This window comes from Rissa tridactyla, chromosome 15 (assembly GCF_028500815.1).
Source record: "Rissa tridactyla isolate bRisTri1 chromosome 15, bRisTri1.patW.cur.20221130, whole genome shotgun sequence".
In the NCBI taxonomy this organism is placed as follows: Eukaryota; Metazoa; Chordata; class Aves; order Charadriiformes; family Laridae; genus Rissa; species Rissa tridactyla.
The window spans coordinates 5619928-5637378 of NC_071480.1; the positions used below are offsets into that span (position 1 = coordinate 5619928).

At 41.1% G+C, this 17451-nt stretch overlaps 1 protein-coding gene across 1 annotated transcript in view; it reads right to left on the bottom strand.

Annotated features, from left to right (window-relative positions):
- TBCD (tubulin folding cofactor D) overlaps positions 1 to 17451 on the bottom strand; it is a 126388-nt gene that overhangs the window by 9229 nt on the left and 99708 nt on the right. Inside the window, exons 31-35 of the mRNA XM_054221202.1 lie at positions 14391 to 14474; positions 12892 to 13050; positions 11475 to 11613; positions 6064 to 6185; positions 5061 to 5138 (exon numbers count right to left, since the gene is read on the bottom strand). Of these exons, the coding sequence (XP_054077177.1) occupies positions 5061 to 5138; positions 6064 to 6185; positions 11475 to 11613; positions 12892 to 13050; positions 14391 to 14474 (582 nt within the window). The remainder of the gene's footprint in view (positions 1 to 5060; positions 5139 to 6063; positions 6186 to 11474; positions 11614 to 12891; positions 13051 to 14390; positions 14475 to 17451) is intronic.

Sequence of the window (17451 nt, forward strand, 5' to 3'; positions counted from 1 at the left end):
GTTAGTATATTCCAAGGATCTACTAAAGAGAAGTAAAGAGGGAATATTGCTTTTATTGCAGTACAAATTATTTAATCTTTTACTTGCTATACTCAAAGCTGAAGTGCCATAGATGCAAAAGAAACTATTTCATGTTTGCCTAGCAAGCACGATTCCTTCTAGACTGTGTATTTTGGAAACCTCACTCTATTGTGTATGTAAAGCAGAAAGCAAAAAATCCTAACATTTATTGTCTGCTACCCCGAGTCAAAGCTGTGGCTAAAAACGACTTGGAAAAGCTGCGTAGCGTAATCTGTTGGAAAACAGAACATTTAAGTCAAGAGGTTTATAGGAGTGACAAGATGTTTTGTTAAGTTAATGCACCTGGTTATATATAGTTTTCCCGACAAGAGTTAGTGTTTTTTAATTACTTGTAAAAAAATTCTTAACAATATGCTGGCATATATTGGCAAATATTAACTTGGTTAAAAAACCTGAACAACAAACCATGGAACCATTAAGCTAAAGAATGCTGGCTACAGCTGTCTCAATATCGTCCAGAAAACCACATTAAGAGAGTAAATAAAATTGCCAGGTTTTCAATGTTGACATTGAGGCTTCTTTCAGAGCTGACAGTGGCTTTCAGGAGCAAAGAGCCTGGGAGGGGCTGATTTAAAATACCTCCATCAGATGCTGAAAGAGGAAGTCCCTTGTCCCCGCTGGCTGCAGGAACCGCAGCTGTGTCGCCCCGTCCACGATCGGCAGGGAGAGCAGGCACGGAGGAGACACCTCAGGAGAGTGACAGACGTCTCCTGACTCCATCTGTGTGTGTGTCCGTGGGCATTGACTTGTCCCCGCCAGTGATGAGGGATCAGAGCGTATTTGCTCTCTTACTATTAAGAGTTTTGTGTTTTTTCTTACCTTGGTGAAATTTCTCCTCCTCCCACCCCTGATTACACAAAGACATTGTGTGGACGACTAATGACAATACCTGCAATGCACGCCTGGCTGTCAGCACAGAACAGCAGCCATATAGCAAAGTAGGTGAGATTTAAATTGGTTGAACAACGTGGACGTCGCTGAGAAGTACAGCAACAGAGAGACCAATTGGAACAAGAGCATCTGGAATAAATTTAATACATGTAACCTCATGTGCAGCATTTTCTGTTTAAAACAGACGCACTTGCCTTTCTGTCACTTCCCAATTTCACATTTGTAATAACTAAACCTAACCTATGTGTGATCTCAAATGACTCAAATAGCTTGGCCTCTTTAAAGGAAATTGAGAAAATTCCTTCTCCTGTGTGGGCACGGCGCCAGCAGCAACAGAGTCGGCATCTGGGGAGAAGGAATCAGTCTAAAGTCTTTACATTATGTAAATTGGGCGCATGCCGTACTGCAAAAAGGTGCCGGCTTTTTCCTCCTAAAGGTGACCTGAGTTTCAACAGTTCACCTCACATCACCTGGGGTGGCCGTGAAACCAGAGGACAGCCACTGCCGTGCTCTTTACTTTATGGTTTATTAAGCAATACCCGTTTAATTGCTTTAAAAAAAAAAAAATCCACGGCAGCATGTAATACATAGAGATCATGACTCTGATATCAGTGGGGACACATACCATCTTAAATGCTGCACGACCACCAGAAGAATATTATACATATACAATTCACGAACCTTTCTGCTGAATGTGTAAAATATATACGCATAAGAAAGAGAAATGCCACTTTCACTTATTACTCCAGAAGGCAGTAGATCCTGAATTGCCATTCAAAGGCTGTTCTGCTCACGTGGTACCGAGTACGAGACTAACCTTACCGTGCCTTGGAGGGAGCTATCGACACAGCTGGGCTCAGCAGCCCGAGCAGCTCCGGGATCGCTCCCTCACCAGCCCAGCAGAACGACTCCTGCGGCTACCAGAGCTCCGGTGCCAGTTTTGCCAGTGCCTTCACTTCGCTCTCCTTTATTCTCCCTTTCCCTTGTCCCACTACCAGCAGGGAGCTGACAGTTACCACTATCTTTTAAGAGTAGCCGCCGGTGCGCTTAAAAAAGCCCAATATGCTCTGTTTTATTTATGACAGTGCTGTTTCAAGCATGTTGCGCTTTGCCTCCAGCAGTCTCTCTGATCAATTAACAGTCCCTACATTATTATGAACACAGCTCCAAAAATTCACACTGTACGCCGAGATGAAATCGTGAGGTTTCAGGCTGTGAGAAGAAATTACATTTCAAATGAAAACTCCAGGGCTGTGTGGGGTGGGAGGAAACGGCAGGTGAATGATGCTGCAGTTTCACCCACGCTTCAGGCCGGCGTACACCTGCGCTGCTGCCGAAAGGCATGGTTTGCCCCCACTTCCCTCCTTATTTTGGCACAATTTGGGAGCACACTGCAGAACAGATCGAGGAACTGCTGCAAGCTCAATTTTACTGGAGGAAGGGCATTTTTAACCTGGAACAGTTCTCTCATGCCACTTACCATGTAGCAACACAAACCATTCCTACCAGTTCAAGAGAGGGGGAAACTCTCACGCTGGAGTTTAAGGTTTATGGTTTATGCCAGTTTAAAACGAGTAGGAAGTAACAGCCTGAAAAATGGGAGGCAGAGCTTTGCTTTTCATACTACAGATTCAAACCAAGCACAACAAAGAAAAGCTGCTTCTGAGCCTTTTGCTGAGCCCGGTGATACTGAAGTTGATTCATTCCCAGCCCCACTGGACAGGTATTTGCCCCACACGTCACCTCCCAGCTGGCAGCTTCAGCAGGGCCCTGGCAGAGGAACGACCCACGCTGACAAATGAATCTCACGTTAAACACCAACATTCACAATCCAATAATGGAGGAGAAACACCCAGTGCTCCCCTCGCCCTCCTGCACAGAGATCGCAAGACCAGCCGCACAGAGACCTTCCCAAAGGCTGAAATTCATCTACAGAAATGTCAAGCTGCGTGTTCTAAACTCTATGAGCTATATGGTGTAAAGAGGCAGGAAAATGCGCGGCGGGTTACGCCTCTGCAGGGCAGGAGTGACACCGTGTGGCAATTTGCTTCAACAGAAGCACTGAGCTCCTAACAAGCGTCAAACTAATTCATCCAACGGCTATTAATCCTGTTTAAATTAAGCAGTGTAGGATATTACCTGTTCTGGACTGCTAATGTTTTACTAGGAAAAAAAAAGGTCCACGATCTACTTGAAACTTAAAAATGCATTTGTAAATGCTTTTTTCTAATGTGGCTGTTGACTATTAAGGGGCTGGTGTAGGCACAATCCCAATGCCAGACACCCTATAGCCCAAGTTCCCTTGCTAAAACTCCACTCAGCCCAGTGTGGTAAAAAACAGGGGAAGGAGATGAAATGGCAGCCGAACACCCCAAGGAATGCTAACGCTTCATTCCCAGCTTCTCCAGAGTTTTTCATTTGCTACACGACAAGCAAGAAGTGCACAGCAGGACTGAAGCACCAGGGAAGTTGCTCACCAGCACTAAGACTGTTTTCTAAAAACAACCGTGCACCTCCCTCTTACTACAGGCACGTTTTATATAAAAGTATCTGAAACGGCATGCAGACACGGCCTTTTCATGGCCCCAAGCACAGCGTCTCAATACTCAGGGTCATTCTGCATTGTATTTCTATATTTTTACAGCATGGTTCTTTGGAAAGGGGGTAAGTGGTCCCACTCAGGAAAGCAGACCCAAAGCCACGCTTGTCCATATTCTTCTATGAAAAAGGAGCAGGTGCCATCCAAGAGTGTGGGCAGACAGGCCTCGGAGCCTAGGATTTATCAATCCCTAACTATACCCAAACAACCTGTGCCAAAGTAAGAAAGCACAAACATTGCACTAAATATAATTTTGGGCTCACCCATGGGCCACGTTCAGGTGCTCTGCGCACAGGCTCTCCCGCGCAGCAGCACGGCAGGCTGGGGGGGCTCTCCCCAAACTGCACACACCGACTCCTTCATCCTCTCCTCTCAACCATAACGCACCTACATTACCAAAAATCTGCCACATGCAGGAACTAAACTGTCCCGTGGTGCAGGAGACACTGACTTTACCTGGGATTTCCAGCCATAACCGATCGTCTTCCCCAGCAGGGAAGACTGGAGCCTACGTGGAAGTCCCAGATCCCTGGCACGATTACCAAGCCAAGCAAGGAATACTCATTCCATCTGTGAGTATCTGACTCATTGTTAATTCCTATTCACAAAGGGACTGCCAAACATGACTTAAGAGAGATTATCTAAATACGCACTTGAAAACAAGAGTAGACTCAATCAAAACTTTTAGAGTGATAAAAGCTTTTAAAATTTATATGCTGTGAGAGCAATTCTTGAATCAACAGATTCCAAACCCAGTATCGTGCTCACAGGATTCACGTTGCACAGTTCTACAAATATCTGTAGATGTGCCAAGATGCTGCCTGCGAGAGTTTGTGGAATATATTTTAATATTACTGAAATTAAAATCATTCTCTTCTGAAACATCTGCAAAAAAGCAGGATTTCACATTGGAGTATCTTACTCATGTTTATCCATTCCTGAACTAAATGCTTTCCAGAAGACTGAACTCAGTATGGAAAAGCTGGGACATGCCTTTTTTGTTCTTCTTATTAGAATCTTAATTAAGTTCTTTGGAGATACTCACGTTAACAAAAGCAGTGGGATTTTGGAAGTGATAGCTTGTAGGCACACCATTTTCCAGCATCCCAACAGGACAGTGCCATTGCTAAAGGCTGACAGTACAATGAGGAGCGCGCTCCAAAAAGCACACATTTCGGGAGCTAGTAAAGGGGAGAAGCTACATGGATCTGATACTGGCCCAAGTCTGCCAGGTGAAAACAATGAACCAACAACCAACTTCTACAGTGATATAAGGAGTCGAAGATTTTATATCAAGACCCTTTCAAGGGTATCTGGTCCAGAATTTGTCACAGCTGCCACACTTCAGGAAAGTTAAACCAAAATATATTATACCCATACACACACACATTCGGAGTCCTGTGCACCCACATTCAGCAGCAGTCAGTGGGAGATTTAAGAGGCCTGATACACGGTGGAAAATAAACAAAAAAGACTTTCAACAACTTACTTCTCTTGCATGATAAATATATCAAAACAGCCATTTGCCAGCATTTGGTCCAGCATCGTCAGGAGAGGTACAGACACCCTGATGAAAGAAAATAAATTAACAATGTAGATACGCTTCTTGGCATACATATATATAATATTTTTAATTAGAAGCAAAGAAATAAACTTCCTATCTACCTACACATATTTAAATTAGAACTCTAATTTACACAGAGGAGGTTGCTCGGTAACTTCTCTGTTGGCTAAATCATCCTTGTTGGCTGCGAGGGGGACATTCCGTTACAGCCAACAGGAGAAAGAACTAATTAACAACACGCCTGGTTTAAACTTGCAGGGTCCTGACAACACAATTAACCGTAGTAGAAAATATTAATTTATTTTTTAGTATCTAAACAATGTATTCCACAAAATGTTATCAGAAGTTACACTGCCTTCACACACCATGTCAGCTGGAATAACTACGGGCATGTTTTCTATTTTAACAGCTGAGAGAAGAAACAAAATAAAAATAAAATAAAATTGAAAATTCTATTAATAGTTGTGAGTTTTTTCCCCCTCTAGGGAATATTTTCTATTTTGCCTATGTTTGATAAGTGAGGCTTAGAGAAATTAATCTCATTATGCAGAATGAGTCACCTTTAAAGAAAAATCTTCAAGAGAAAATTATACTTCAAGTATTTGTGAAAAAACATTCCCTAAACAAAATGCAGACTGGACTACAATGAAAAGTGCGCAGCAATATACAATCCCCAATACTGCATTATAAAAAAACCTGTTGCTTTTCACATTATGCCTGATATTAATCTATAGTAAACGCAAAATATTCAATGATCACTCCTTTGTTACACATTTTACCAAAGGTCTTGCTTTACCCAACAGCTGTATTAAAGCAAATCTACATGGGTCAGGCGTATTTCATCTGGGCGTATTAAAAAAGATGTGTAATACATCTGACTTCAAACAGTCCCGCCGTTAAAGATAAAAAAGCGGAAGAAAAACATTACCGGTCATTCCGCAGGTTGTCCTCAAAGACCTTCAGCAACGTCTCACAGAAACCCTCCATGGCACTGGAATCATTCTGGATTTTCTTCATGTAGTCGAAGAGGCTCTGGGCAGAGTATCTGAGCTGCAACGGGAGGAACCTCGGGTGAAGGCCCAGGGAACAGACCCCGCAACACCCACTAGCAAGGGCTGCACCCGGGCACGCTCATCCCTCGCTACCTGAGGTGTACACCTGCCCTGGGAACACACTCTGCCAACGCCAGCTGGGTGTATAAATTCAGCAGCAATATCTGACAGGAAGACAGCTATTTTACTTTCATTAATCCTTTTTCAAGAAAGCTGTTTCTTTTTTTTCCTTTTTAAGTTTTGCAATTGTAGGAAAAATAGACCACATTAAAGGTTCATTATTTTCTTTCTCTCAAAATAAAACATCCCCAAACCGCTATGATTATCCTGCTTTATTTCAAATAATAATAATGTTATGGCTCTGAAAGCTAAAGAGTACACAAGAAGTTCAAGAGGTAATATTTATTAAACAAGCTGATGTAATTGAAAAATGCAGGCAAGCTCTCGGGCACATGACGCAGGCCACACAAACCAACAGTAAACTCCGGTTAAGAATTAAAAACAACTCAGAAATAATGACTCTTGGTTTAACTTTATTATGCTAATCGGGCAGTTCAGAAGGATGGCAGAAGCAGGTTTCAGTGCGTACGTTCCGGGCTCAGCTGGAAGGCGTCCATGGGGGTCAGGCTGGCCGTTCAATGGCACAGGCTCCAGCCTTCACCCAACCGTGGTCCCGCTCTCCCGGAGCCACAGGATGGCTTCTCCAAGCCCGGCCCCGCTCAGGCTCCAGCCAGGAACGCTGGCGCTGCAGTGCAGGAGGGGAGAAGGCAGAGGCTCTGTGGGACCCCCCTGTCCTGTGGGATTGTGCCCCCACGCAGCTACCGGTACACCCCTGTGCGGGACAAGGGCTGCAACGGGCTGTGCAAACCTCGCTACCAATGCTAAGAGTCTTCATTTCTGGGACAAGTAGGAATTTGAGTTTCCAGGCTCATCTTTTAAAATATTAATTGACTTCCCTTGAGGATGGGAAGAAAAATGTGGGGTTTTTCGTTACAGAAACTACCTCAAAGAAAAATACCTCATCAAGGATGAACAGCCTTCCAGTATCTGAAGGGGGCCTACAAGAAAGGTGGAGAGGGACCTTTACAAGGGCATGTAGTGATAGAACAACGGGTAATGGCTTCCAGCTGGAAGAGGGAAGATTTAGATGAGACCTGAGGAAGAAATTCTTTGCTGTGAGGGTGGTGAGCCCCTGGCCCAGGTTGCCCAGAGAAGCTGTGGCTGCCCCATCCCTGGAGGGGTTCAAGGCCAGGCTGGACGGGGCTTGGAGCAACCTGGGCTGGTGGGAGGTGTCCCTGCCCAGGGCAGGGGGTGGCACTGGGTGGGCTTTAATGTCCCTTCCAACCCAAAGCATTCTATGATTAAATGATTCTATAATCAGATTTTTGCATTTTCCTGACTCTGACGAGAAAGACTATCAGCCCTGCTGGGGCTCGGGTCAAGTCGCGTAGGGAAGGGGGTGGCGGTTAGGGGGTGTCCGCCTAATGAGAAAAGGGGTTACGGTGAAGGGGGCTGTGGGAAGGGTAGGTGGGGCAGATCAGTTGTGGAGCACAAACTTCTTTCAGTTTTGATCACTAGTGTCAAGAGGGGGCTGTAAGCAATCCATAAGCCCGTTCGGTTAGAGGAGATTTTCTCTCTGAAGCTCATACAGAGAATTTTGATAGTTCGGGCAAAGGTGCAATCAGTTGCCTCAGTAGATTGACGCTTTTATCAAGAAAAGAACAAAATAATTAGGTCAGTATGAGAAGTGTAACAAGTGTCTTCCTGAAAGCAACATTTTATCTAATTTAATTTTTATATCAGCAACATTTATGGGTGCATCAGCACAGAAGAGCGAGAATCAGAATGCAGCCGTCTGCCCGCAACGCACCCCAATGGAAGGCAAGGCAGTAACAGCTGGGAGAGCCTGGACACCATCAGATGTACAGGCAATTGCTAAAGCCTCCAGTTTTCACATTTCAGCAGAGAAAGACCTACTCTCAGAGTCATAACGTTCCTCTAATGTGTGCAGAAGAAACCACGTTACGCTCAATAAATAACATTGGGTTCGGATCATTTCTAATCCTGACAAATTTACAGCACTGAAGTGGCAGTAGTCTATTTTCCCAGTAACTTCAGAAAAAATTGCATATCATTTAAATTTTATCACAAGTGAAACCACGTCTCCCTTGTTTTGCTTGCAACACTCCTTTTAATAAATCAAATCTTTGGAGGGCAGTAACTCTAAGACTAAAGTCAGCAACATTTTACAAAAAGTAAAAATACAGTAATCCACACTATTTGATTCTTTTAAAAAAAAGTGACAGAAATTATTCTTAAATGTATTTTGCTCTAGAATTGTCAACCAAAAAAAAAGTGGATTTGGGTCCTGTTCCTTCACCCCAAATATGCATTAATTTGCATACAATTTGTCATAGTAACCAGATGTTTTAGAACATCATCTTTGAACATCCCAACATTTTAATTTGTAAGAATTAATGCAGTCGTTCACGGCCCAGTATTTTCTCCAAACGGTCCATACAGTCACAAAACTGGCACACCATGAGCCCGTTTTGAGGAAAGTAAAACAGAGATTGTATCATGTATTTGGCACATATATAATGTTAACATCCTTATGCCACCGACAGGCTTTAATTTTTGTCAGGTGCTTTAACATCCATATGCATTCATTGGATAGATTGGGAACTGGCTACTCCAGTTATTTTTCTTTTATTTTTTTAAGGTTTTACTTAAAATTTCTCTAACATTTTAAAATGTCCTTTTCAGTCTTTATGGGGGGAGCGGAATCACAGGACATTCTGTGCTGTAACAAAATTTTAAATGTAGTGTAGTTGAACAATCATGAAATTATATCAAAATTATATCCCGACCCCTGAAACTACAGGGTTTGCGAACTGGAGAAAGACCATCATTGTGTAGTTCCGATCTCCATACACTGAGAGGATTTTTTATGCAGCCATAAGAAACATGCATCATTGTGGGCCAGATATATAATTAGAAGATTCTTTTACACAGAGAAAGTGCCCTTTGAACCAAGGCGATGTTGCAGAATGCCAGATCCCAAAGGGAATGACATCTTCTGTTTTCCCAGATTACTTCAAATGCTTGAGTCACAATTCTTTCAGCAACCACGCTGCCACCAAGATGTTTCTGACATACCCCACACAGCTCATTTCAGAAAATCTCTTTAAAAAGCAAAACAAAGACCTACTCTTGCTAAATATACTGCAGAGCAATTTTAACTATGGAAAAATAGCCACTGACCACGGAATTACAATAGAGCCTTTCTCCTACTGATTCCCCGAGATGATTTAAAGACAAATCGACGTTTGAACTCAGACTGTCTTGCGGTATACAAGAATCTTCTAACTTTTATATTCACATGTGTACGTCTATATGTATTTTTTAAATGAGAGAGAGAAGAAGAGATCACAAGAGCACACACAGGTCACTACAAGAAGACATATTTGAACAATCTTCTCCCATTATCCAAGATTTTAAAAATATCCTTCTTTCATATGGATTTAATAGGACTAGTTCTTAAAATTTTCTATTAATGTTTTAAATCAGTCCCCGGATATCCAGTAAAGAGCACTACAGGCTTTGATAAAATAGTCTGAAACACCAGTCATTATTAAGACACATAATTCTAAGGTATATATCACATTTTAAATATTAAATGTAATTCACCACACTCTAGAATCGCAAGCGTAAGGACCCTGTACTTTGAGCCTCCCTTGCACTTCTGTCTGGCTCGGAAGAGAATTAGGTCATCTTCTTTCTAAAGCCAAAGCCCTTGAGAATATTTTAACCGGAACAAGCCTTTAGCGTTAAAGAAAAATGCAGGGTCACAGAAAGTTAACATTTCAAAATCATACTCTGAAAACAGTACAGAAGGTTTCCCTTAAATATACTGGCAGATGGCAACAAGGGAAGCGAGCGAGAAGTAACCGAACTGTTTACACTTTTCAAGACCAAGCAAAACCAGAACTTTTTTAAAAAAAGAAAAAATATATTAAAATGTTGAATAAGAATTTTCCTCTGACCTCAGTCAGCAGTCAGAATGTCTGTTCCTCCACAACTTTCCTCCCTTTTTTTTATACTTATATGAATAATTTTGGTTTTGGTGGAGCCTCCTATAATTAAGTGTGTTTGACCAAAAGCTGAATTTCATGTGCATGTCTGCTATTAAAAAAAAAAATCTGTTAAGAGTTATAGTGTCTATCCGGTAATTACTGTCACAAACCAATAAGCATATGTTTTCAAAGTTTTAAAATAGCAGTTGCTATATAATTAGATGCCATTTTAGAAACATTAAAATTTTCAAAATTGGTTTAAATACACAAGACTGCACAGACACCAGATTCTCAGCTACAGGAAACCCAGAGGCACAGGGACCTCTCCGGCTCAGAAGCGCAGAACCCACGGCACCAGGCAAACCATCATTTGGGGATATTCTGAACAGCTCGTGGTAAGACTGAGAAACAGAAGCTGTTCTCTCTCCACAAAAACTGCACTGCCCAACACATACCACTATTCTACCAGCTTTCTTAATTAGACACGGCAATCTTAATTAGAAACACTCTTAAACACTGTTGGGGTGCTGACTCATGACCTCCTCCTCCTCCTGTTGCAGGACACACGGCAATTTAAAGATTTGACTGACAGTCCAGAATATTCTGTTACTGGTCTGATATTTCTCTGCAGTGTCACGTTGAATCTCATACTGAAGCGCATCCTAACCCCAACAGTTGTTTTCGTATCTGTTACATCTTTTGCTACATGAAATAACAAAAAAGTTAGAAGCCAAATGTCTTGAAACCAGGATTCTGAAACTAGCAAGAAAAGATGTAATGTAAGGACAGAAGGATACACAAAAATTATAATACTGGCAGCACAACAGACTAGCAAAACCAGTGATAAAGACACTGTTCATGCACAGAAGAATGAAACAGAGATTGCAAAGGATTCCGATAGACATTTGAATGATGCTTCTTTGTAATGTAACTTTTGGTATGAAAAACATGCCAAAAATGAGAAACAAAGTGCCCTTACCCCTTGTTTCCTGCACGCTCAGTAAGTGAAGAAAATAATACTTTCAAAGATTAAAAATATAAAGCCAGGTTGATAAGTATGACTTGATTTCTTTTAAAAAAAATCTTGCATCTGAAATTCTCATAGAAAAAAACCCAACTATCTGCAATATCCATTGTGATTAAACACTTCAGTCAACAATTTTATCAGGTAAACGCATGCTCCTACCAGGAACACCACTCTGCTTTCTTACCGTTGTCTCTGTTAATCCTCCAACAGACACTGAGAGACCCAAAAGCACGTAGTACTGGTATGTTGGCAAACCCAGAAGCTGGGTGATTCGAGGGAAAGCTTCTGATGCAGCATTCCAGTTTAGAGTCTCTTTCTCTGACCTGGGGAAAAGGGAAGGAAAGAAATTATCCGATACATGTGCACCGTTTTTCTTCTCCACACATCCTTTCTCATGACAGCTACTCATCCTCAAGCAGCACATCAGTGAAGAAAGTCTCTGAATTACCTAAGCATCAAATTAATCATTGTTCTTTAAGCATCTGGGGAAAACATACATCAGAACTTCATCTGCTGCCGGTACAGGGAAGCAACTTTCTAGTCCTTGTTCTGATTCAAATAAGGGGTTTGACCCACAGGTTCCTTTCCACGTGCACCTTTCTCTACACCAAGAAAACAAGTTCTCCTTCTTGCGTTCCGTTCCCAGTTCTCTCCCACCAACAGCTGGTCAACAATGACAAAGTTATCCCAGGAAAGGCTGACACACACACACTCCCCCCCACCACAGATCAATCGGCAGCCTAGCACACAGAGCACGTTTTGAGTTACAGGAGGTTGAGACTCTGCTGAACAAACACAATGGGGACACAAAGTTGGATGTTCCTCATCCCGGTCAGGTGTTACAATCACCATTCAGGAATGAGTCGCTCTCACTCTTGCTTTAACTAGAAATTCCATCCTGGAAAACTACTGCAACTAGAGCTTGGGTAAAATAATACAATTGTTTTAAACAATTGTATTATTTACATTTGTATTTTTTTTTTATATATATATAGTAATATATATATAAATTTATATAGAATATATAAATAATACCATAAATAAAAAATTTATTGAATAATTAAAAAATATCATAATGATCAATCGATGTTTTCCAGTTGGGGAAAAAAATTCAGGAAGGGGGACTGCCGGTAAATTCCAGCTTTCACATTATAAAGAGAAAATGAGATTATAAACCAGCCATTTCATAAAGAGCGGGATTACCAAAACACAGCTCCCAGCAGTTCTGTTTTACCAATGGTCTCCCATCTACTTCTGACATGATCTCTACCATCTACCACCAAACTGGCCAATGGGTTCAGAAATTATTGGGGTTGATCCAGAGAAAGACTTACGTAGCATGACCATGTAAGACCGATCTCCTTAGGAAACTATGGTTTTAACAGGAACTCATACGATAAATTCTTGTTTTGAATATTTTATATGTTTATGCATATTCATTGGATGCTTCAGTGAAATTCTGGAAAACAGCACCAAATATTCCTCCATACACGTATTAGGCGTTTGGGCACAGAAATGACATCAGGCTGCTTGTGTTGGTGTAACCATGCGCACGGATCTTTTACTTTCACTGGTTTAGGATACGTTTTTCAATACATTACCTTGGAAATATCCTCTCTAGCTCTTCTCGATGAGGTATGTGTGGAACTGGAGGACGGTCAAAATGTAAAAGAGTAAGGAACACAGATCCTGCATGAGCTCGAAATTTATCTATTTTTTCAGCCGACTGTTGAGCAAGCCAGCACATAATCTGTTTGCAGCTACAAAGAAGAAAACAATTACTCATATAATTTAATCAATAAAACATGTATTTAAATTTAAATTGTTTCAACGATTTCAAAAATATCCTGCTATGGAAGTATTCTGGCTTAACTCTTCGTAATGAATGTACAAGTGATTTAAGACATCAACCTTTGTCCTCCATAGATCAATCAAAAAACATCATGACAATAATATTACACAGTATTTGATAATCACATACCACATTTCATCCAAAAAGGTGCTTTACCATTTGGATGAACTGATACATTTCAGATGGAAATAGAGGAGGAACCTTGAGAAAAGCACATTTTCAAGTAGAAAACTGCACACGTAGCAGAGGACAAGGTCTATCCCCAATCTTATATATCCCAAATTAATCCCTTCTTCAACTCTGGCTAGTTTTTAACACTATCCTATTTTGCCTATATTCATAACTGAGCTCTCAGCTACAACACTGTGTTCTACAAGGCCCTTTACACCTTCAGAAAGGACAACTAATGACAGGAAAACCAGCTAGAATTCCTTCAGTTACACCAAGACCCAGAATATTTAGAAAACGTGATCCAGCTGGCAGGAATCCTTTTCTAAGTTTTATATGAATAATCTTGTCTGCAACAGACCGACAGGAGGAAGCCCCTGGACAACGGGCTCTGGTTGAGTAGCATATTCCTACAGAATCCAGTATTTTCCGTCAAAGTCTGGGGTTTTTTAAATTAAAAAAGAAATCACATATCTATCCAGCTAACCATCGGGCATAGTCTGTCCATAAAGCAACACCATTATTTGGAAAGTTTTGCTGCAGCTCAAGCTGCAGCACAGTTGTTTTGGGTTTTGTTTTTTCCTATTAGGAGTACTGCATCATGAAATTAAAAATCAGAAGCTCAGTACCAATTATCTTTTTCTGTATTTCCTTACAAATAATTCTGCAAAGAAGACAGAAATGAATACAAACTCATCTCCGCATTTTATCACATTCCAAATTAACGATGCAATGCTCTGTATAAGTGGGCAAGTTTGCTTTCTATTTAAGTGAACAATACTGGCAAGCTCCACAGAGGCGGCAAGTATAGACCAAATCTCACAGATGCGCTGTATTTCAAAGGTGGGAAATAAACTGGTACCACCCAGATTATCTCAATAACATTAATCTCTCTGAAAAACAGATACAATATTCTCAGCATCTGTATTCATCTCAGCATTCTCTCAAGCTTGATGCACTTCTACCAAAAATTCTGCGATACTCAATAAAGTAGTGTACGATATATAAGCAATGCTTTTCTTCTGTGGATTGGAATGTAGTTATAAGAGATAAGACAGAAAAATAGTACAAGTAGCATACATGTTGGCATCAATTAACTCCGCTTCATTCTGAACCAGCAGAAGCGTCACTTCCATTAAACTTGTCATAGCAGCTTCACGTACCCTGTTGGAACAGACAAACATTAGAGTAGTTACATCAGTATTTTTTTAAATAAATACATCAGGACTTAAGTTAGACACTGGCAAAAATTCAAAATAATGCAAGCGTTGACTGCTGAGAGCAGCCATCGTATTTTTGGGAAGAAGAGGAGCGTGTACAGCGGCACCCCAAGACCCACTCGGTGAAGTGAAGCCCACACGGCACTGAGGGTACAACGACGTCCTTGTTTCCAGACAAGCCTCCTGCCTCACCGTCTTATTTTTTATTCCAGTTAGATGTCGTCAGGTTTGTTCCTCATTTTAAGGTAGTTAACATTGATAATGATTAGTAATATTTAGTGTGCAAGTAGATGTATTTAAACCCAAGTGGTTTGTCTGCTTCAAGTCATCATCATCTAAAAAGGCCTACCCACATTTTGACGTTACTGTTAAAAGTGCCATATTCTTGTACATTTTCTTTTAAAAAAGAACTGTGACTCAGAATGGCTTAAATCTCTATGCTAAATAATAATCAGTTTTATGAAAAAGTTTAGCTAAAGTAACACTGAGTTGTGCTTGGAGTGCATCTTATCTATATGGTGAAGATTTTCTGCCTTCAAAACATCTAAATATAACATCAATACAAACAAACAAAAAAGAGATGAAGAGTGTAATTTCAATCACAAACCGATACACTTGTTTTAAACCACATGCCTTGGCAATACCTAAGTTGCTAAAAGTAGCTTCTTTATTAAGACGTGGCAGTACCGCGGCAGACCCTCAGTTGGTTACATGATCCTGCAGAAGACCAGGACCAACACCTTCAGTACGGTAGTCACTCATGGTAACGTCATCCTTGCTCAGTAATAATTTTTTTTTTTTTTTAATCCAAATATTTGAAAAGGTATACCTGCCTACTGTGGAAAGACATACTCCTGCTTCTGATTTTCAAAACAAGCTAAAAATAGTTGCCTATGCAATCTAGAACTGGGTGGGACATTTGTTATAATGGTAAAAAAGGTAAATTACATCACTTTTTCCTAAGTAGTTTAATTCAAGTTTGGCAATCTTTCATCAAAGGATGTTTTCCTACTTTTTCATATAATATCTGACTATTAGATATTCATGTCTAACACCTGTAGACAGATTGGACAAGTCCCAGCAAACAGTCTGTCAAAAGAAACGTAAAGTTTGCATACGGAAAGTAAAGTTGCTTAAACTTTCCCACGATTCCACTAAACAAAGTAAAAAATTACACATCAAAGAAAAGGTCTCTCCAGAGCAGTGGCAATTCTCCCCGTATCTTTCCATCTTAGCCAATGCTTTAAAAGAAACAGAATGATAAAACTTTCATACTTGAGAGGCCACAAAAGTATTTAGCAGCCAACAGTTTGCTATGAGAAAGGATTCCCCCTTCCCCCTTTAATTTACATGTTTCTTGACTTGTTTTTGGCTGGCATTGCCAAAGGAGCTTAAAAAGAATCTGGTGCTCAAAGCACATTTGAATGTTAATGGGTTTTGGGAATTTAATTTCCTCAGGATTTCTTTGAAAATTTCCACTTTGTAGAGCTTTGTTTTGTTTTCAATCAAGACATAGACAGAAGGATAAACAATAGGTATGGGGAACTTAAGTGAGAGCTCTCAGATGTGGAAGTTAACTTGAATGCTTAATTATACTTAGCCACGTTCTTACCTACCTCACTATCTTGCCTGACTTTGAAAGCAAAAAGCTTAGTATCTCTTCCCTTTCTCTGACTCCCCACTCTACACGGTTGCTTTTAATTTCTTTCAGCTACACCAGGGTCTCTGTTGTGGACATTCTCTGAGCAAGAGACCCCTTCACCTCCCTCTTGCTTCTCTGCTGGCTGCGGAAGGGGAAGGAAAGCTGAGCTCCTTCTTCCCTTGCGCAAGCTGGAATGACCTGCTCTTGATCCTGACTAGTTTGCATCCTTGTTTCCTCTTCTAAGTTGGAGATGTCAGGCATGCCTACTTTTCTCTGATTTCTTGTCCCATGTTATTATTTCCCTGTCATATAACAATTTTAAGAACCAGTACTGAAGGCTGAGGAGCTGGGTATCATTATACAAAACAAGAAAAATACAAACACACAAACACTAACTCAGGCTGATAAAAGTAGTCTGGATTATTTGCCCTGCGTACTTTTCCAACACATTTGTAAATACTGCAGTGAAGCACCTAAAGGATCAAGGGTAGTCAATTAAAAAAGCGCACCAAACCCAATACTAACAGGGCGCAAATTATCTTTCTTCTATTTTGTGCCGCAGAACTTACACTTCACGTTCTGTTCAGGGACAGGGTGGTTATAACTAACCATTGCAGCCCACACTGGAACCGATGAGATCTCAGTGACTGATCATCACTCGGCAGAGCACATGCATTGACGTTTGACAGCGGTATAAACCACCCGATGACCACTGGCAGTGGAAAACTCTTGCATGATACACGTTGCACAAAAAAAGGACAATCACAACGTTTCTTCCTACATAAGATAATAGTTGGTTATAGGGTGTGTTACAGTAGCTCCCATTCCCCATGGTAATTACAAATGTACTTCACAGCACCTGTTCAAGCTATCTAATATCTCCTCTAAAGAGGAGAATGCCACCGTAATTAACTTTTTTTAAAGCAAACTTGGGGCTACCAAATAGAATAATGACACTAAAGTGAAGAGTGAGGAGAACAGAATTCTGAAACAGAGATAACCAGAAATGTGAGCCTAAACAAAAAGTTCCCAAACTCACACAATGCATACTTGGCATCGTGCGTTACGATACCGGATCTGAGCAGGGCACAGCACACTACGCGTGGCTGCTGAAGCTGAACACAGCCACTGCTCCACAACTGCACTGTTCCGCTCGCAGCGGGGAGGAGGGAACAAGCAAGTGACTGAGACTGTTTTGGCCACAGAAAGAAGTATGAGGAGCAAGGAGGAGTGCACGCCCTCCCCTGTGAGGTACAGCGTATGTCTCGCCCATTGTTGC